The sequence below is a fragment of the Neolamprologus multifasciatus genome, chromosome 22, assembly GCF_963576455.1.
Source record: "Neolamprologus multifasciatus chromosome 22, fNeoMul1.2, whole genome shotgun sequence".
Lineage (NCBI taxonomy): Eukaryota > Metazoa > Chordata > Actinopteri > Cichliformes > Cichlidae > Neolamprologus > Neolamprologus multifasciatus.
The window spans coordinates 28,836,288-28,858,371 of record NC_140459.1 but is presented as its reverse complement, the minus strand read 5'-3'; the positions used below and the strand labels follow the sequence as shown (position 1 = coordinate 28,858,371).

The 22,084-nt window shown below is 38.5% G+C and overlaps 1 protein-coding gene across 4 annotated transcripts in view; it reads right to left on the bottom strand.

The window, feature by feature from the left end:
• Positions 1–128: 128 nt before the first annotated feature.
• LOC146493684 (CMP-N-acetylneuraminate-beta-galactosamide-alpha-2,3-sialyltransferase 1-like) overlaps positions 129–22,084 on the bottom strand; it is a 100,860-nt gene continuing 78,904 nt past the window's right edge. For all 4 annotated transcript variants that reach the window (XM_085148775.1, XM_085148776.1, XM_085148774.1 and 1 more), the window contains 3 exons: positions 15,241–15,286; positions 10,681–10,800; positions 129–8,090 (listed from right to left, as the gene is read on the bottom strand). In XM_085148775.1, the coding sequence (XP_085004901.1) occupies positions 7,917–8,090; positions 10,681–10,800; positions 15,241–15,286 (340 nt within the window). In that variant the 3' untranslated portion in view covers positions 129–7,916. The remainder of the gene's footprint in view (positions 8,091–10,680; positions 10,801–15,240; positions 15,287–22,084) is intronic.

Below are 22,084 nucleotides of genomic sequence, written 5' to 3'. Positions count from 1 at the left end.
CAACCTTTATAAGGGACAACTCCCAATAGGGTGAAACATCTTCAAGAAACTCAAAGTTGATGGGTTGTTACCAACATCTGGTGAGAATTTCACGTCGATGGCATTTTTAAAAATAATTTTACTTAGAAAATTGGTGATGTGATCAGCAGTTATTTTACCCGCTGTAAATTTAACACTTTACTTTTGTGACCACTGAAGTATATTTTATTGAGAACAATTGCCAGTACATAAAATTATGAATACAGGTCTGGAAGGGAGTATATTAATATTGTGGGGTGACTGAACATTGCTGGAATGTGCATAAGCACGTTTGAATCACTCGTGATTAACAGACTTGTGAAATGACTGTTATATAATGATTGGAATTAGACTTTTTAGCACTTACGTGCATTTTATGGCTCATATAAAAGCCCTCATTTGATTAGGGCTACACCCTGAACAGTATAAACTGGATCCTGCTCAGTCACAATGGTTTACAGTGTGAGTGCTCAGGTAGAGCAGCTGGGTCTTAGATTTCTGCTCCTTTCAGTTTAATTACATACATTTGCCAAAGTAATAGGATGAGGGTGTAACATATAACATTTATTGAGGGCTGTTTTGTGGTTTAACACTTATTAAGTGCTAACTTAATACATAAAATGCTAGCTTCTTCATTCTTCTGGGAGTTTCAAGTATATCCGCTATTGCTAGGACTGCAATCTTCTGGACAGAGACTTCTGATGTTGCCAGAATCTGCTGGAGCTGCGCTTCCAGTTCCAGGTGTTACAGCTGCTAATGCAGTAATTACAAATGTGTCTTTTTTGACCCCGACCAGTTGTTCCTTTAAGCCCTGTTTCAGCTGATCTTTACTGTCACACGGTCTTTCTTACAGATGTTTCAGCTTAGACTCACAACACTCTTCCACTCCTCATCAACTACCACTGTGTCTGACCAGTTGGTCGACAACTGATTGCCTGCCTTGAACTTAGCCCTGTTGTTCTCAACCACATTTAGCGGACTTCTAATCCATATACAGCACTGTCACTAGGTTGACCCCTTGGGTATACTTTTAAGTGCATGCTGTCTCAGCTTGGGACTCACATCCTTCTGCTATGGACTTCCTAATCTCTTGGGCAACTTGTGCAATATGCAGCTTGGATCCTGTCAGCTGTGACTGACTCCTTCCTCTACAGATCTTGTGCTCAGGGCCTGTTGTTGTGATCAGAGGCTGTCCTTTCATGTTCTGTTAGGCTGGCTTTTGCAAGCCGCTTGGTATTTCTCTATGGAGGGGCTTGATCTCTTACCATATTTCCTGCTTCTGTTCCATCTGTATGGTGGTTGTGGTTTTGATGGTTATGTAAAGGTCGGGATCACCAGATTCAACATTTTTTCTGTGTACTGAGCAGAAAGAAGAAATAATGACTTTTAGCTGTAGCAGGTCATGAAGGAAAAAGCAAAGTTATTATTGACCAAACTGTGAAGGGGATTCATGTAAATAGCGCCTCACCAATTAGGACTGATTAACCATTGACCATGCTTGTGATTACATCCTTAAAAAGAGAAAGATTAATCAGGAACATTAAATGCCGTGTATTTCTTTTCAAATCCCAAACTGTGAATCATCTAACTTTGTCTCAGCTGCTGCAGACTGATATGTTTCTGTGAAATCTGTGTAGACCCATCCACATACAAGCTCATGGCCATCTGGTGTAATTTGCACTCAGCCTACTCAGAATTTGTGAAATATTTTACAAATCATTAACCTTCTTGTCCTTTTTACACGTTTCAGTAAAAAGCTCCAGTTGTATTTGTGTGGGAGTCTACAGATAGCTGAACAACTGAATAATTCAACTTCTCATTATCGGTCTCTCCCACACAAGTCGGTGTCAATGACCTGCACTTGAACTGTATCAGACTATAGATAGATAGATAGACAGATTTATATGTATCACATGCTCTTGCTAATATAGTATGCCTTGCCATGAGTGTGTTGACAAGAAACTTGTAAAATGACATCTCCACTAGACAAAATCAGAGAGGCAAGGCTGAGATGCTTTGGACATGTGCACAGGAGGGAAGTGGAATTGGATAAAGGGTGTTGAAGATGTAGCAATGGAGCTGCCAGGCAGAAGGAAAAGAGGAAGGCCATGCAGAGGGTTGGTGTGACAGAGGAGGATGTTATGGGACCCTCGAAAGGAGCAATGGAAAGATGAAGGCAGAAGACACATGTCAATGTCAGTCACATGACAGAGGTTGTTTTTACATTTTTAACTTTTTAATGTAAACTCTAATTAACAAATCTAGCAAATATGTAGAACAGCAAAACTGATGTTTTTTAATATTGAAGGGTTGAATACTTTTGTCTGAAGCATGTGTGTCACTGTGCCGCATCATGAGCCCGTTTTCTGTAGTTTTCTGTGGGTGACTGGCCTGGGCTGCAGTCACACCAGTTTTGCACATGGTCTTCTTTTTTTTAAACCACAAAGCTACGCTGCTGGAATAGCCGTGCTGTTGAATATCTTCTGGGTTAAGCAAGACCTTCCCTGAAAAGGCATCATCTGGAGAGGACCATTTTTTGTTTTACAACCTGTATCACTCAAGAGAAATGTTGCTCCTCTTTTTTTGAGCCTTGAGGACAGGGTGTCTGTGATTTCTAAAAAATAACTAAAATGTTTTGTTCACAGGGTTTAGTTAGGCTTACACTAAATGATTGAACTTTCTTTGATATAAATCACTAACAAATTCCAACAAGATATCAGCAAAACAACAAATAGAAAGGAAACAAAGAGGCTTGAACAGATACAAGAAACCAGCTGAGCTGTTGTAGGAAGTGTCCAGCCTAATGTGTGTCAGACCGTGTGTTAACAATTTTCTGTAAAACTAAATGAAGTCGCCCATTCTTTTCATTGGAGCCTTTATTTTTTGTCTTAGTCTTACATACATACATCTTCACAGCTAGTGTGTGTGTGAAGACTGAAACAATTGCACTACTTACAGTTTATTTAAACGATAAACAATGAATACAGTTTGAAAAGTGCAAGTTCATACTGAATCATATAATAACAAATCAAAACACGTTAATGCTGACCCACGTTTTTGTCCACTAGGTGGCAGTATTCCCTGCTCCCTGTATGACACATTCACACCACTGCTGTCTTCTGTGGCAGCTCAATGAATTCATGGTGACAGGAAAAACCAAATTGTGGTTTGTCTCCGTCCCGCTCGTGTGTGCGGGAATGAAGAAAAGACACCGGCCAGACAAATGTCTCTAATCTGTCACAAGGCACACAGAGCAAATCATAGCCTGTTACTGCAGCTAAGCCTAACTCCTGCATCATCTGAACAAGCACAACATTTCAGGTCAGATGTCTGTGAGTAAAAATAAGAAGGTGAGAGTTCAGTGTGATCAGCAAGCTAATAAAATCTGGACAAAACAGAGCAACACCTCATCAAAAAGTGCAAAACATGTTGGCATCTTACTGACAATAAATGAGACAGCTATACTGTGTGTACCAAGCATATGAGTGTCAGATTTACACAACAATACAGTACACTTTAACTGTAAGGCACTTTACACATACTTTTCATTTACAAACTGTGTCACATAATACGTCAAAAAATGTATACTACATCACTGATTTCAACGATAAGGCACCCCTGTATAGGCTGGTTCGTATGTCGGGTGTTAATGATCGATGACAAAGAACCCGCTGTTTGTGTTACGCTGCAAACACTGAAAACCTTTCTATCATTTTTCCATCACACCCAATGGCACAATCTCATTGATTGCTTTGCTAAAACACAACTCTTAATCCACAGGTAGCTGCAGGTCTCCAGTAGAGTCCTTTTGGCCCAGCAGATTTAATAAAAGAAACAAATTCCAAACACCAAATTTTCTTTCTGTCTAGAAGAGAAACTAAGTTGGTGATGGTATTCTACAATTTCAAATGTAGAATGTGCTGAAATTGTGAGAAACATCAAAAGCTGACCCCCTCCACCTCAGCTCAACAAGAGAGAGAGCGAGAGAGAGCCACAGTGGTTAGTGGTGAGAGAGAGAGAAGTGATCACAGGAACAAATAAGAGCAATAAAACATTATTTTCTGTTTCACCTCGGTTCCATTTTACATATTAACACGCCCACACCGCCACATAAAGCCGCAGGAAGGTACCACATTATGGTATTTTTAGTGAAAGCAGCTGAAGCACACGCTGCATCCTGTCTAATGTGGTGTCTGTGCTCTGAATATGTAGCTCAGGCCAGCCCTCTGTCAAAGAGATGGAAATAATTCATATAATTCATGAAAATTTCAAGAGATTTTTCATTACAGTCATCTCTCCTAATACACACTGGGTATGTAACACTTAAACTGTGGGTAGAAAATTCAATACTACAACTAGAGAAAATGAAAATGACTGAACTGGTGTCCTTTGAAGAAGTTGCTTTGAAAACAAAGACTGGGTCTGGGACTACTCTCAGTCAGTTGCTGACTTCAAAGATGGCAATGCAACAGCAATAAGATGGAGTTAGTCTGCTATCAGTTTGCAATTGAATGGGGTCAAGTTAGCATTTAAATGCAGTCAGTTTTTGTTAATATGGTGATCAACTATATTAAACTGGTGAAAAATACAAATTCATTGCTGTCTGTATCCACAGAAATTCATATTAAACAGAAATTTACATTAACTGCTACTGCCAACCAGAACCATGGATTTAAAATTCAGAAATCCCTCCACAAATAGTGATGTAGTTGCTGCATTATGGTCATTTAACTGCAAGATGACATTGGCGCTCAGCAACTTGGCTTATATATAAAGATATAATGTGAATATAATTTTGGTGGCTAGCTGTTGAATTACAAGTTGTTGACTGTTACACACTTAACCTTTAGGCAACCAGTTGTTGGTCCCAACTATTTGAAATAAGTCGCCAATGTGAAATAATTCAGTACACACAATGACTGATTTTTCCTAGTCACAAGGAGGTTGTCATTCTATTGTTCTCAATGTGACTGAGACATATCTGAAATTAGCAAAGGATAGAGGAGGTGGATACTGTAATGTAGCCCATGAGTACCAGCGTGCTAGCTCAGATTTGTGTGTCTACTTCTCAACCATCACAGTCAAGAAATATCCAGCAAAATAAGAAGAATAAGATTAAAAAGCTAAGTCTTATTTGCAGTGTTGGGTAAGTTACTTTAAATTAGTAACTTAGTTACATTACTAGTTACTTCTATCAAAAGTAACTCAGTTACTTCAAGTTACTCGTTACTTTCAGAGTAACTAGTTACTAGGGAAAGTAACTTTGGTTTTACTCAGAATTCTCTTGTTAATGTGTTGCTTCCGTAACTGGATACCCAGCAAGACTTCCAGTCTTCTAGCTTGCTTACTTGCCACTAGTGCACTGTGCCACCTACCAACAGAAAGAGAAATCCCACGCCTGATTCTATCCTAGCCTGCTTTTTACATCCAACACAAAAACTGCAGTCGTGGTGCTTTCGATTGTACTCAGAACTCGGAAATTCTGCCTTCTGAATAGGAAGATGTAGGTAACACCAGACTGCAGATGAGCTGCATACAGGGCTGGACTGGGACAAAAAAATCGTCCCGGGCATTTTGACTAGAGACCGGCCGCCATTATAGGAAAAATCATAAAGCCTTTGAATTAAAATAAACACTGTTGTGACAGTGATGTACACTGTTCTGATGGTATATATGTATCAATCTATCAATTGTTTGTTGTAAGACTCAGATAATTATGTAAGTATGTATGTAAAGGTAAACCTGTTTCTCCATCACAGCTCTGATGATCCAGTAAGGACATCTCCTGGTTTCATCTTCATGTTTCCCTCTCACCACATAACCAAACCGATATCATGACCAGCAGGTTTACAGCTGTGGCTCCAGCAAACATCAGCTGATACTAGAAATTAAATAAATTCTAACAACAGCTGATCAAGATTAAAAGTGCCGCTGGTTTCCTCTTTCTGGCGCAAAGTGGGCGATAAATAAACAAGAGAGAAAAGCCGATCAGCTGATCAGTGATCAGTTTCATGATTGAAGTAGAAACAGGGGAGAGAATGAGAGAAGAAGAGGCAGCTCTGCAGCGTAACGGCAGAATAAATCCAGCTTTGTGTCTTTTTCCATTGTAGCTGAAGTCCGGGCACAAACTGTGTTCCTTTTCACCTCAATACGAAACGCGTAATATTTTCTCTGAATATGAGACGATTCCGTTTTTTACGGGACGGTTGGCAACTAATAATTAACCTTATAAACAAAATAAAGTTCAACATCAGTAACATCATAGCACCCACCCAGCTGTATAGAAACTCCGTCATGCTAGCTAGCACGCAGTACGAAAAAGTCAGCATAACGAAAATAAATTACACCTAAACTTGGTTTATATCTGACCCAGAGAGACTGCAGGTCATAACTTCTTACCTGAAGTTCAGTTCACCTGACACTCTCTAAATCCCAGTAACGAGTAACGCGTTCCCGGTTTTGGCATAATAACTAGTTACCGTGCTCGTTACCACAATAATAACGTAGTTACTGTAACGCGTTACTTAATAACGCGTTAGTCCCAACACTGCTTATTTGTACCCTCGGTGCACAGCGAGCACAGAGAGTGAAAACTAAGGAACTAGCTTATTAATTTTTTTACTGTCACCATGTTAATTCTGACTTGCTAGGAGATACATACTAGTGTCACAAAAAACACTACGGCCCACAAATGTTCAACAAAATAAGGAGAAAATAAGATTAAGTGTGGGAAAATGAATACACTGCATATACCAGCAGCTCTGTGAGACACAGGGGAACTTGGGCTCAATACTAGCATGCTAAAATGCTCTTTATGATAATGCTAGCATTATTAGCACAATGAATGTTTAACATGTTCCCCATCATAGCTTAGCAGGTTAGACAGCTAACATTTGGCTCGAAATACATAGCACTATTGAAGCTTATTAGTCACAAAACAAAGTGCATAATCATTTTTAGACTCTTTTTGATAGAGACTTAATTTTTGCTCTAGCATTGACTATATGGTTATTTTTTTAAACTTAGTATGTAGGGATGACAAAGTGTTTGACATTTGGACTGAACACGCAAGTATTTCCCATAGATGTAGCTGTAGTCCTGTGGGTTTTCTGTAAATGTCCCAATGTAGTAAAATTATTTCTTGGGGCTAGATTTTGGGTTCAATTTTAAGCACCCCTTTAGTGTCATTAAACTTTATTTTACAGCTGTAATCAGGAAAGCAAGTTAATAAATAGCTATTTGGTGAAGGTTGCACATTAAAAAATTGGCGGGTCTGACAAAAAACAGCAGAATTTCTCGCATGTCCATCACTACAAAGTAAAAAACCAATGCCATATTGTGAAAATGCATTTTGATGTTAGGTCTGTAGGGTTTTGCTTTAAATGCTTTTACATTTATTGAGTATCAATTTAAACGTAAACAGTTTGCAACAGAGGCAATTGAATGAGACATTAACGGTAATTACGGCACTTGGTCTGATCATTAGCATACAAAGCTTTTGGCGGCCACAGTGCTGGACATCATTATATAGAAAAGCGACACATGGATTATACACATACTATGTAGTAGAACTTCAGCTTTTTATAATAACATGCTTATTAACATACATCTTCGTCTCCCTTCTACTATTGTCTGCTCAGTCTCCCATGGCAGTGCTGATTTTGTCTTATGGATGGCCTGTCCTCGTCTCCTGGTGTGACAATAGAAGTGACATTTGTTAAACAGCCACTTCAGTAAATGACAGGAAACTGGGCTGAGCAGAATAGTGAAAATGTCTTTCGACTCTGTAAAATAAAGAAATAAAACGAAAACAAAATTCTTCTTTTGGTGGGTAACAAACATTAAAAGGCTGCTGAGGTTCATTTGGTGGTCATCCAGCTGCACATATGGGCTCGGTATCATCTGCCTTTAAACATTCGGATTTTGTGCTTGTCTGCCAGCAGCAGGGTGACATTATATTCGTAATCTCCATCGTGGACTCCTGTGTGTCGGAAAGCTCCGGCCAAATGGTTCTCCTCCCAGTAGTGGTGCCAGTTTCCATACTGGTCTGCACCGAATCCAAACACACTGACCTGTAAGAGACAAGGTTAATCACAGTGAAACAACCACAGACGCAGTGCATAGTGCATAATAACATACTTTGCAGTATCTCCAAAGTTCTCCAAATTCCTTTTTTTAATCATCAACAGAGCGATCTTTGTTACACAAGTCCAGTTGTGGAAGCATTTTGCAAACTTTGAAATTGATTTTTTACAGAAATACACTGTGCAGTATCACCACATGAGGCCAGTGATATGTGATGAGATTTTGGTGACACTAGAAAACAATTTTGTTTCTACTACCTATTTTTTCTATTTAAAAAAAGAAATTGTTGTAATTTGTAGATGGCCTGGATGCACTCATCCCACAGCCTGTTACACAGAAACTGAATTCAATTTGGCTAGATCAGATGATGCCTCATTTTGATGAAAATTTGGTTCTAGCTCATTGTCTACACAAAATAGTTTGCTGTTGTCACTAATGATGCCATTTAACCAAAACAAGCCTGATCAATTAAACAAGAGATGGAAACAATCTGAGGAGAAGAGGTGGAGCCAGGTCAAGAAAAGTAATTTCAGGTGAGCAACTGAATTTAAACACAACCTATAATTTCTTTTTTTTTCTTTTAAAGAAGGGAGACATATCTCAGCCATTGTCCATTTTTGTTTTTGCTTCATATTTTTGTAGAATTCTAAGACATCAATACGAGGTTTAAAGGCCTGGGATACATCCCCTGAACACTGCTTTTCATTGTTTCATGTAGGGTGTACTGAAAGCTCTGTTCTTATTTTTACTCTCTGTATCCATGAGCAGAACATTGTGTGATTCTGACCACAGATAAAACTGTTTGGATGGGTTTTTAGATTTTGCCAGAAGAGTCAACGGTTTTGCGAATGTAGTTTGACAATTGGGATTTGTTTTTAGAGTTATGACAAAAGGGTGAAATGTTTCAAGAAATGTGTCTCTACAAGTGAAACCTCTACAGCAACTGGAGGAAAGTGTTTCTTTAATTTGAACAATATTTCATTAAGACGATATTGACATTGGAAGTTTAGTCAACATCTTTGCAGAAGCACTTCTGAACGCTACCAGATAGTGATAGCAATGGTTGAAAAAATGACTTTAGCGTTTATGTCCTCAGTCACTCATTTCGGGTCATATTGAATAAAAAACTTCATTCTTTTTATTGTTTTGTTCTTTCACGCTGAACGTTTTCTATGAGGGCACATTCAAATCTCGCATTAAGAGATTTGAATGTGCAATCCAATGTCAGTAATGAAAATGAACGAATGGGATGCTATCAGTGATTGTACGGCCAGGCTCTTCAGACCAGTCAATCGGCCCAAAAGTGCGTTGGCACACTGGAAATATGCCAGATTACCAGTGATGGTAGAAACGTTTATCTCGAGGCTTTAAATTGGTCTATGGTAGCTGTTTCTCTTCTACACTCTCTATGGGTATACTTAGTTCTTAATTACTACATCAATGCACATTGGCATGGAGGCACTCAGCTTTGCCCAGGTTGCTTTTATAGTTGCTTTTATAGTGCTCTTCCATTGTTCTTTTTTTTTGGTCTGGAGTTTCTCATCTTTCTCTTGTCAATATGTCATAAATTTTCTATGGGGTTCAAGTTAGGAAAGCTGGCTCATCAATCAAGCACACTAAAACAACCTTGACAGTAAACCGTTTTGTAGCAGTATTGGCTGTGTGAGGAGGTGCTAAGTCCAGCTGGAAAATTAAATTGGCATCTCCATAAAGCTTGGATTCTTTTCGGATTCTGTGCCTCTCCACTCTTACTCCAGACTTTGAGACAGACAGACTTTCAAATGAAATGCTGAATGTCCTCATTTTAAGTCCAGTGTCCTCCACTGAAAAGAGGACATTGGACTACTGAACATAAATCTCCAACTTTCCATTGATGTGCCCTGATATAGCACTTTGAAAACAGCCAGGCTTTTCAGCAATGACCTTCTGTGGTTTGCACTCTTTCTGTGGGGTGTTGATGATAGTCATCTGGACAGCTGTCAAGTCAGCAGTCTTCCCCACGATTGTGATTGTGTGTATTGAACTAAACCAGGAGATCCATGATGTTTCTAATACTTGAATACTAATTTACTTAAACTCAAAATGATATATTCTAATAATTTGAGATATTTTATTTTTGATTTCCATTACCTGTAAGCCATAATCATCAAACTTAAAACAAAGAAGGTCTGAAATATCTCACTTTAAGTTTATTAAATACTCGATTTCTTGATATGTGCTGATATTTTATCTGTGTCTGTTCCTCAATCTTTGCCAGGTCACAACTTTATCATTTTACCTTGATGTAATTGAGTATGACATCACTGCAGGCTGAAATTATCTGCAGTGTTTGGACTGTATTTCTAAAACAATCTGACATCTTAGAACACATCAGATAAACACACAAAACATATGGATACCAGTATGACAATTATTCATAATGAAGTTTGAGGGTCACACAAATTAGAGGACTATCCAAGGAAAAACTATAAATAAGGAATTGGCAGGGAAATATGGTAGAAACTTATGAAAAATGGAGGTGTTGGCAGGAATGACTGAGTAGTCACATATGTTACCTATTAGAGTAGTTCTCCTTACCTCATCACATATGTGGACAGCGAGCAGCAAACTGAGGAAACCGGTCGAAGGATATCGCCCATGACTGTCAAGCCACGATTCGTAGACGTATTTGAAAAATGTTGGACTGTAAATCAACACCTGAAAAAGAATGAGAAGAATTTCTACTCCTTTGTCATTTATCAAAATCAGGAAATGAAGAAATATAAGTCACCAGTGCAGACTGCTTTTTAGATATTCGGTCTAGAGCAGATTGTGCTGGGCCCCAAATCGAATTCTTTATGGTACACTTCAGAAAAGTGGATAATGGTATAAACTTAGAGACAACAAAATAAAGCCAAAATGTGCTTTGTGTGCCCTTTCGAGGAAAATAAACCCTCTTACCACATCATGCTTTGTAAAGTGTAAAAGAAAATAAGATACACTCTCCACTTCACCTTGATCACACAAAACACAAAATGTTTTTCTCTTGAATATTATGGAATCAATTGACGTCGGTAGCCACTATCATCTGTGTGATTAAAGAGCGTTGACTTCAAGTTGAAAACAAGACTTGTGTCTTCTATTTGATTTTATAAAGATATTTTTAAAGAACTGGCATGTTAGCGTGATGCTACACATGGTCCACGCTACACTCGGTCCACGCTACACTCGTGTGGCTGTAGTTGTTAGAAATTTTCTTGACTGCATTAAAATATTTTTTTATTGCCACTGATCCCCTAATACAGTGCTGTGCATATTTGCAACTTTAAATATTTCAGATCATTAAACAATTTTAGTATTAGATAAAGATAACAGTGTAAAACCAAACAGCGTTTTTTAAATGATGATTTTCATTTATTAATGGCCTGGTGTGAAAGTACTTGACCCCTAAAACTAAAAAATGCTTGTGGCACCCTTGGCAGCAAGAACCACAATGAAGTGTTTGCGAGGAGTCTTTTCACAGTTTTTTGTCGCACTCTTCCTTTTAGATTAGTCTTTATTCAGTCATACTAAAGAGTTTTCGTGCATGAACGGCCTGTATACGGTCTAAATTAATCATCTGAATCAGATTTAAGTCTGGACTTTGACTAGGCCACTCCTAAATCTTCATTTTGTTGTTGTTGTTTTTTTGAGCCATGCAAATGACTTGCTGGTGTTCTTCAGATCATTGTCCTGCTGCATAATCAAGCCCATGAGCTTCAGAGCTCAAACTGAAGGGTGGACAATCTCCGTCAGGATTTTTCTGGAGAGCACAATTCATGAATCCATCAATTTGGAAAGCTGTCCAGGTCTTGAAGCAGCAAACAGCCTCAGACCATCACACGATCAACACCATGTTTGACTGTTGATATGATCTCCTTTTTATGAAATGCTATTATTTTCAATCCAGATGTAACTTTCCAAAAAGGTCAACTTTTGTCTTTTCAGTCCACAGAATATTTCTCCAAAAGATCATTAAGATGTTTTTTTTGGAAATGTGAGATGAGCCTTTGTGTTGTTTTTTTTCCTCAGAAGTGATTCTCGCCTTGGAAATCTCAGTTCTTTAGATGTTTTTTCTGGGTTCTTTTGTGGACTCCTGGATTAGTCATTAATGTAATGTTGGAGTAATTTTCATAGGCTGGCCACTCCTGTAAAGGTTCGCCAGCGTTTCACCAGGTTTTCTCATTTGTGGTTCACTGGAGTCCTAAGCCATGAGAAATGACCTTTTAACTCTTTCCATGACTTTGTTTCTCAGCTGCTTCTTTATATTATGTCATAGTTTGTTTTTAGATCTTTCAGCCTAGTTTACTTTATCAGACTTAAATTATTTCTTGATTTAACATATCTGGAAGTAATGAAGCCTGGATTTTGACTTGTGACATTTACCTTGTGAAATTACATCTTCCAGGTAGATTTGGGTATTTTTTCCCCTTAAGAAATAAAATCATCATTAAAAAATACTGGTGGCTGCAAGTGCTACCCATCAGCTTCCAACAGATGTACCTATGGTTTCAATTTCAAAATCCTACATCGCTTCAATGTTGAGTTATCGCATTCACAAGATTTTCAGAAAACTTGACCTCTGACCTTATCCTTTAAGTTTATGTCACTTCAAACTCGTCCTAAATTTTAAGAAGATGCACCTACGGTTTCAATTTCAAAATCCTACCTCACCTCGCTCGAGTTATTGCATTTAAAAACTCTGATGCCAAGGCAGCCGGTCATGTAATGGCAATAACCCATCAGCCTTTCACAGCTGAGGGTGAAAACCTGCATTCTATTTTTTGACTAGCTATAGTTGAATAATATTGTAATTTGTTTGATGGGATGAATCTTTTAAATGTGACGATTATTTAAAAAGAATATGCAATCGGGAAGTGTGCAATTACCTCAAAGCACTGAACTTCTGCTATGATTGCAGTGAAGACCACCACATGTGATTCACATAATTTTCATACACAATAAACCACTCCATGACCCTTTCTGACCAGTGGATGAGTGCACTGTCATCATTGGAGCCATTCTGTTATAGTTTGAAGGACTTAGGACCCAAAAGCTTTACAAGCAGGCAGAAACTCTACAGGCAGGCAGGTTTAACTAAAGGCTCACCTTTAATGGTGGAAAACTGTCCAAAAATTCAGAGAAACAGAATACATGACAGTCAAACACATAAAAACAAACAACAGTGAGATAAACAGACATTGCGACAAACACAAAGGGCAACTGAAGCTATTAAAAACACAAAGGCCTAATCAGGTGAAAAGGCAGCAGTTGGCTGGACAGATGGAATAAGGCACAGATGGACGGAAATATAAGGCACAAGGAGCAAAAGACTACCAAACAAAACAGGAGGTATAATAAGAAACATCTGGCACAGGGATGGAGATTTGACAACAAATTACAGGGAAACACCAGGGAGGCAGAAAAACTGAAACCTAAGGATGCGATCTATACAACATAACTATGATCAAAGAAGACTAGATCAGAAAACTAAAGGTAAGAAAACATAAATATAAAACTGAGGCTACAAGGAAAATATTGTTAAATAGAAAATAAAACCCAAAGACTAGGAAATCAAACAGTAAATGCCAAAAACCCAGGGTCTGTGACACATTCACATCAGGATAGAAATAATTTAGTGCATTTCATAAAAATTCAAGTACTCACTCAAAACTTTGTATTGATTTGCAGCAACTCTAACCCTGCTGGGGTTCTCACAACGGCAGTCTAATTTTGTGAAGTGAACAAAAAACATAACCGATTGCACCTTTACTTTATACACAGTTCAAGTTATACTAAAATATGGCACAAACATTTCAATGTTAGTACTTTTATTATAAAATATTTATGCATTCTAATCCTCCTGATCATTTTCTAAAACCTTTAAAGCCTGAACCATGAAACAACTGCCAGAAAATTCAAATAAATTTGCATTTATAAGTTTTAGTTTGTATAAATTTTGCTACATCTGGAATTTCTGTGCAATTTACTGCTCGCAGTTAGTTTATCTTAAATCAACAAAAACATATAAGGGAATTAAAGTTATGGTTAAAAACAATCACACTGATGACGCAGAGGCCTCAAAAACTCATGTATCAAATGTGATACACTTGGCATTACTATAGAAATTCAACATGTTGTCTCACAAATGGTAAAAAAAATATATATAAAGGAGTTAAAAAATGACAAAATCACTCTCCTTTGAACAAGGAGGTCACAAACAAGAGCTGAAAGTAACACTTGCATTGCAAGAGGGACTGAAATTACAACGCAAACCTCAACACGCTACAGAGTGACTGATGACTGATAACCGGCGTGAAGGGAAATAAGGGCCGCTGCTGTAGCCTACATTTATTATATTTCGGGCAGACATCTCACATCTGGAATGACTTATTCATTACAACAGCTGAATACAGTTATGAGTTTGGCATCAAGTCTCAGAGCTCATCAGTCCCTGCAAATATGATACAGATACAAATTTGGGAGAGATGAGTAAAAATTCCCCAGGAGCCTAGAGGTGAATGCTGGGAAGCTGGTGTAAGGGTTGAACATGTGAACATGAAAAATTCTGCAGCTTTAATAGACGGCCAAATTGATGTGGTATGTTTGAAGTGGAAACTGTCAGAGTGCAGCTCTCGACAAGCTTGCAAGCCTTGCTCCATTAGCGGGAGGGTTCATAACCACTCCACAGGCTCTCCTGTGCTGTTGTATGTTCCAAATAAATTATTGGTTTTGGAACTATTTTTTTTAATGCGTGGAAATTTTCTTAATGCGTTACTCTTACATGTTCACCCATGCACTCATCTACTCGTTGAGAACTTGGTGAAGGATGACTCATCTGGCCTTCAAGCATGTTCTTACTGGCAGTCTGATCACGTCGTCATTGAGATTCTCACTTGACTGAGGGAGAATTGCTCTTCTGTTTTTCCTTTTATATCACACTGATGCATAAGAATAACTCAGTTGGCTTCAGTGCAGCTGTTTCTATTAAAACACTATCCAGGTGAGCGGTTTGTTTTTAAGTGAATCTCCAACAGTGAACCCTCTTTAAAAGTCATTTACCCATTTTCCTCTTGAACCAACGGCGCCTACTGATGCTGTAATAAATTCATAACTCACCTTATCTTTGTTTGCCTTTATCCTGGACATCACAGGTAAATATGTGCTGTAAGACAAGAAAAATGACAGGAGTTTAGACCGTTGAATTGTCTAAAGCAGGGTTGTCAAACATAAGGCCCTGGGGCTAGAATTGGCCCAACAAAGACTCCAACCCAGCTAGCCGGAGTGCTTTGGAAAATGTGAAGGATGGCATAAATTTTGGATTTCTAACTTTATTTTCATAAATTTTAAACCTCTTCTTACTAATAAAGACTTCTCTCATGACCATAACAGTCCTACTATAACAAAGTGAGTAAATAATAGATAAACAGAGTTTTTACAATCTTTAAAACAAAATTTGTTAAAAACTATAAACTTTCAATTTTATACTTACAGGACAGTCTGGAGTTACCAGAACTCCTTCTGTAGTTTTACACATTCACTTCTAACAATTTAAGCCCAAATCATGTATCACAGAAACATACTTTTGCATGTATTTTCCTTATATTAAGAAAATATTAATCTTCAGGATTAAATGTACAAATAAACTTCTCTATACTAATAGAAACGGGACTTTAGCTGGTGCAGCCCACTTGAGATCAAAGTGGGCTGTATGGGGCCCATAATGTAAAATGAGTTTAATACCCCAGCTCTAAAGCATCCCCTGAAATGTTCTGCTGAACACCATCTGGCAGGTTACATGTTTGTAATGAAATGCCACTGATGATGTATAAAAATGAATGCCCAGTTTCCCTCCTCACCTGTATCAGGCAAAGTAATTAAAACCTCATGAACAGAGTTTGCAGTCATTACAGTGACTAATGCTCACCGTCAGCCTCTTTTTTTTGCATCGTTCCCCACATCAGAGCTGTTAGTGACAACACATGATTTTTAAATAGAGGTGTGTGTGCAGTGCTGTGAGGTGGCTGCATTTAGGTTGTGTGGATTGTAGTGCATCACAAACGGAAACAGAGACACATGCAAAAAAAATGGGACTCTCTACTTTCCTAAATAAAGAAGCTAAGAAACTTAATTTACACTCCATGGGAATTCCACACTCTGCCTGTGCATATGTTCACACACTGCATGATAAACTACTAGGCTCAAATTAAAACTAAATACATGGCAAACTACAATAAAGATAAAGATGTTTAATTAGAAAAAAGGTTTATCAAGGTTGTGGCCTCAAAGGCAACATGTAGGGTATTTTTCAGGAGAGAATTTTTTGGCAACCCTCAGATTTATTTTTCATAAAGAACCAAAAGAAAATGCAGCAAAGTGAAGAAAGAAAAATTGTTTACACTCCATTGTTAATAGAGGTTTCCTCTACTTGAACATAGTAGAAATTTGTTAAACTTATTAAATGGTAAAAAAAAATAAAATAGGAATAACATACATTATTTTTGAATAGGGTAACACAAACTCTTGGCCTTTGCAAAGTAATTGTGCTTACATGTTTAGTCACCCATCCTAGCTGTCAGAAAAACCCTAAGTGTGTCTCATTTAAAGAAAGAAGATGGTACAGAGAAAAGTGTTTCCAGGAATTCAAGTGGGCACAGTGGGGGCAAAGACCCAGTCAAGAGGAGCCTGTGGGAAATAAATATGCATCCATTTGATATTTGTCTGGAAATTCCTAAATATTTTAGTTGCGGACAGACCTGCAGCCTCCATAAACGTGCATTAGGAGACATGGCTGTCCTACAACAATATAGTCACTAAAGTGAAAGACAGGACTCTATTGTGGGAATCTGGTAGAAAGGAGAGTCTCACAGATCCTATTTAAGATCCACATACGCAAAGCAAATTCAATTTAATTCAATTTTATTCATCTAGTGCAAAATAACAGACACTAGAACAATACTGAGAAAACCCCAGCTATCAAACAACTTCCTTTGAACAAGCACTTGGTGACATTGGGAAGGAAAAACTCCCTTTTAACAGGAAGAGACCTCATGCTCAGGTACGGCCAGCCATCTGCTGTGAACACTATGAAGGTGGGAATCAACTTTTCAAGCCTAAAAAAACACAGTTTTTCATGGACCCAACAGATTTCTATGCATATCAGATTATTAGTTATACTTAAAACTCAGCATATGCCATATAATTCCGAAAAGAAAGCCTCATTTCTGCTGCTCAATACTGAACAAATTTAAACCTTTTAAAATTATGCAAAATTGCAAAATGCTCAGCTGTGTCTCTAATAAAACCTCTGTAACTTTGCTCTGCTTCACTTCAGCAACATCAGGTAATGTTCAGATGCTGATTAATGGTTTTCTTTCGTTGTTGATCTACTACCGAATATTCTTTTTGAATCCCAGGCCAGGAAAATAACCTTCATGTTTTTTTGTGTTTTATCCTCAGTTACTTTGACACAGGCATCTGCTGTGATGCTTACACCTTTGATAAAGTCTCGCAAGTGTCAGCTTTATTTTTATAGATATAAAAATATGGACATGTACTGATGCTAGGGACTAGAAAGAGAGAGCATATTTCTCCTGTTTTGGCTTCCCTTCATTGGCTTCCTGTTAAATCCAGAATTGAATTCAAAATCCTGCTCCTCACATACAAGGTCTTAAATAATCAGGCCCCATCTTATCTTAATGACCTTGTAGTACCATATCACCCTATTAGAGCACTTCGCTCCCGCTCTGCAGGCCTACTTGTTGTTCCTAGAGTATTTAAAAGTAGAATGGGAGGGAGAGCCTTCAGTTTTCAGGCCCCTCTTCTGTGGAACCAGCTTCCAGTTTGGATTCGGGAGACAGACACTATCTCTACCTGTAAGATTAGGCTTAAAACTTTCCTTTTTGCTAAAGCATATAGTTAGGGCTGGACCAGGTGACCCTGAATCCTCCCTTAGTTATGCTGCAATAGATGTAGGCTGCCGGGGGATTCCCATGATGCATTGAGTTTTTCCTTTCCAGTCACCTTTCTCGCTCACTATGTATTAACAGACCTCTCTGTGTTGAATCATATCTGTTATTAACCTCTGTCTCTCTTCCACAGCATGTCTTTTATCCTGTCTTCCTTCTCTCACCCCAACCGGTCGCAGCAGATGGCCGCCCCTCCCTGAGCCTGGTTCTGCCGGAGGTTTCTTCCTGTTAAAAGGGAGTTTTTCCTTCCCACTGTCGCCAAAGTGCTTGCTCATAGGGGGTCATATGATTGTTGGGTTTTTCTCTGTATCTATGAAGCGCCTTGAGGCGACATTTGTTGTGATTTGGCACTATATAAATAAAATTGAATTGAAAAATTGAATTGAATTGAATTGAATTGATGCATGATCTGAATTATAATATTTCTGACTGTCTGAGGCAAAATTTCCCCGATTCAAATCAAATTGAATCGAATCGTAGATCGAATTGATTCGGGACCTTGTGAATCGGAATCGAATCGGTTCGATTCTACAAATCAGTGACGATACCCAGTCCTAGTTTGCATAAACAATACCTGTGAATCTCAATGAACTGAAGCAACCTTGTAAATAAGAGTGGGTAAAGCAATGACGTGAGTGACCGACAGTCATACAGAAAGCAATTCCTGCATCAAAGATGGTTCTACAAGCTATAGAAGTGTCCTTAGTTTTTCACAGGACTGCACATGACAACTTGTTTTCATGTCCTTCTGGTTCTTTTATTTAACTACAGGCTGTTATGCAGATTTGTCAGATTTTATTTTTTGTGCGTGCACAGCAAAGTTTGTTCCTATCCAGAAACAGAAAGCCATATGTCCATTTAACTAGTTCTGTCCTTTCAAAGCCCCATTTAATTTAACAAGCTTAGAAAATGTAAAACAATATAAATAACTGATAATAACTCATATCTCCCACTTAAGATCTATTGGCTGTTGGGTTAATGCTGACATTACTCTCAGCAAAGTGAAATTTAATGATGCAGAATGATTGCTTTGGCAGAGTTGGAAGACAACTGCATATTTATGGGCAACATTTGTTTGGCTACTTGCACCATCTAACATGCTGGCGTAATTGAGTTATTGGCAGTAGCATTAATTGGCGGTGACTTCATTTTTTTCCTGGATGTCCAGTAATCAAGCTAATGATTACGGGTCACTGGGGGTGAAACAACTGAAGGTGAAATTTATTGGAAAATTTCAAACTGAGTGATTATCCTTGTTATGGCTATGTGACAAACAGCAATATTGAGCAAGTCTGATTGCTGTGACAATCTGGTATTTGAAGGATGTAAATAAATCTGGGAATGCTGCACATGAAGTATGCCAGATTATGCATTTGGGGCTTTTACGTTTCCATGCTACTGAAAATGTTTGAGCTGATTCCAGTGACAAATGAGATGGTAAATGAAGCAAATCACATCCAACTCGGAATAAAAGAGAATGTCTGTGAAGGTTCTCAGTCATCCAGGTCATTGTAGTCAAAGGAGATTGCAAAGAAAAGCGTCTGGACTTCTTTAAGTTGCTTGAAGACGTACTGCCTCTCATCTGAGAAGCTTCTTCAGTTCTAAGGTCCCCACCATTTGACCTTAGAACTGAAGAAGCTTCTCGGATGAGAGGCGAAACGTCTTCAAGCAACTTAAAGAAGTCCATGATTTGGGCTTTTCTTTGCAATCTCCTTTGACAATAAAAGATAATGTTTTGCCCAATGATGACATTCTGGGGAAAATGTTATATCAGGAAACATTGATTCAGCTTAATGTTTTGAATCTAGAATTTGTATTAATTTAGGAATCAGAATGTAGTGTAAGAATGACATTTTATTCCTGAGAGAATTTTCAAAACAAATTGAGGCTTTAGAAATACACATAAATGACTGGACAGAAACACTCATAGTGATGGCAGTAGGCATGCAAACTTTATATGACATGAAAAAACACTAAGTGAAGAAAATTGTTTTATAAATAAATATGAAGGCTTGCAATATCTGTGTTTGTACCATTTCACATAAATGGACCTAGAACATACAGTAAGGTTCACAAGTTTTTGGGTAATTACACAATTTTGCAATTTATGTAATATATAATAGATTTTAAATGAAGTAATGAAAATGTCAAATGCAGACTTTCAGCTTTAACTCAAAGGATTGTATACGTGTTGTGCGATATATTTTTAATATTTACAGATAAATTGTGTGTGCAACACACAAATAGGGAAGATATCATTATCCCCACCCAAGATTGGGTACCAAGCCCCAAGTAGGAGGTGCGCTGAGTGTAATAGAAGCTGACATGAGCGATAGGATCATGTCGAAGCAGGAAACCTGGACCCTCCGTAGCCAATTACCAAGACTAGGTGAAGAATCCTCTGATGAGAAGATGTGACTGCAGCGTTACAGGTACTGGGGCCATCATAGAAACTAACCAGCTGATCTACACCCTGGTAGCTGTGATCACAGAGATGCTTGACTATAGAGATTGAAAATGTGACGTCATTCAGGGGTAAAACCGCAAACGATTCTGGGAACTCGTGGCAAGAGGTACTAGCGCACACAGGCTTTCAATTGAAATCAGTTACACAGCGATAAAAGAAACACAAATAATGGCAAGAAGCTGTTGTATTATTAACTGCAATAGCCGGTCCCATGACAGCCACGGGAAGCCGACGGGTAAAGAGATCGGTTATTATCGGATTACGTTGTTGAAGAGAAATTGTTCAAGCCATGTTTCCGAAGTAACAAAGAGCCGACGGATGGCCTGGATTGCAGCCATTCAAACACCAAATATAACGTCCCAGAACACTCCATGATGAACAGCCACAAGGAGCAGTGCCCTCCATGGAGAAGGAGACTAGAGGCTAAGATCAAGGCATTCCGGAAGGATGTCAGCCAACTATCGGAGCTGCAGAATGGTGCGATGAGACTGGTGATGCAGCACATAACAGCAGGGTTTAAGATGGTAGCAGGCAGGGCATACATGAAACACCATAACCAAGTGGCCGGCATAGTATACAGAAATATCTGTGCCAAGTATGGCCTGGAAGTCCCGAGGTCAAAATAGGACACGCCCCCTAGGGTGGTTGAGAATGACCGAGCTAAAATCCTGTGGGACTTCCAGATAAAGAGAGACAAACTGAGATGGCTAACCAACCGGACATAGTAGTGGTGGACAAGCAGAGGAAGACAGCCGCAGTGATAGATGTAGCAATACTGAATGATAGCACCATTGAGAAAAAGGAAAACGAGAAAGTCAAGAAATACCAAGGGCTGAGAGAAGAGAGGATTTTTAAGTAATTTTATAAATTACTTTTTTTTAAAGGTCACACCAACGCGTCTCAACCTGATTTTTTTTCCCAGACTTTGACTGTTCCTTTCCTTCTCCATGTCTTTATTTCAGCATTCTGGTAGAGGTTAGCCTTTATTTCATTTGTCCAAATATTCTTTTTAGAACCGTGGAGGCTCTTTTAGATGTTCTCCAGCATGCCCAACTTCGCTTTCTTGTTCTTCACCTACTGTGCTGGTAACCTCTTGATATGATAATCTCACTTTATATGATCTAATATGCTACATGAAACCTGTGTGGAAAAACATTTTTATTGTCTAGTTACACAATAAAAATATACTAACTGAACTCTGTGTAACTATTGAGAATTAAACTCTATTTGACCTCATGGCTATGCTTACATGCTGGCACTGCCACAGTATGCTGTCATACAGTCAGCAGGCAGAACACAGTGGGAGTAGATGGGATGTGTTGTGTAGCAGGCATGCTGGAAAGGTCAAGCTGTGCCTGATATGTTTGCCATATGAGTGACGATTCATGGTGTAGCCAGCATATTAGTCCTTGTATATTGTGTATGCTTGTGATACATGACATGATTTTTACTTTAAATAACAAAGACAAGAGTCGGTGGCTCTTTGTTCTACAGGGTGGGCCATTTATATGGATACACCATAATAAAA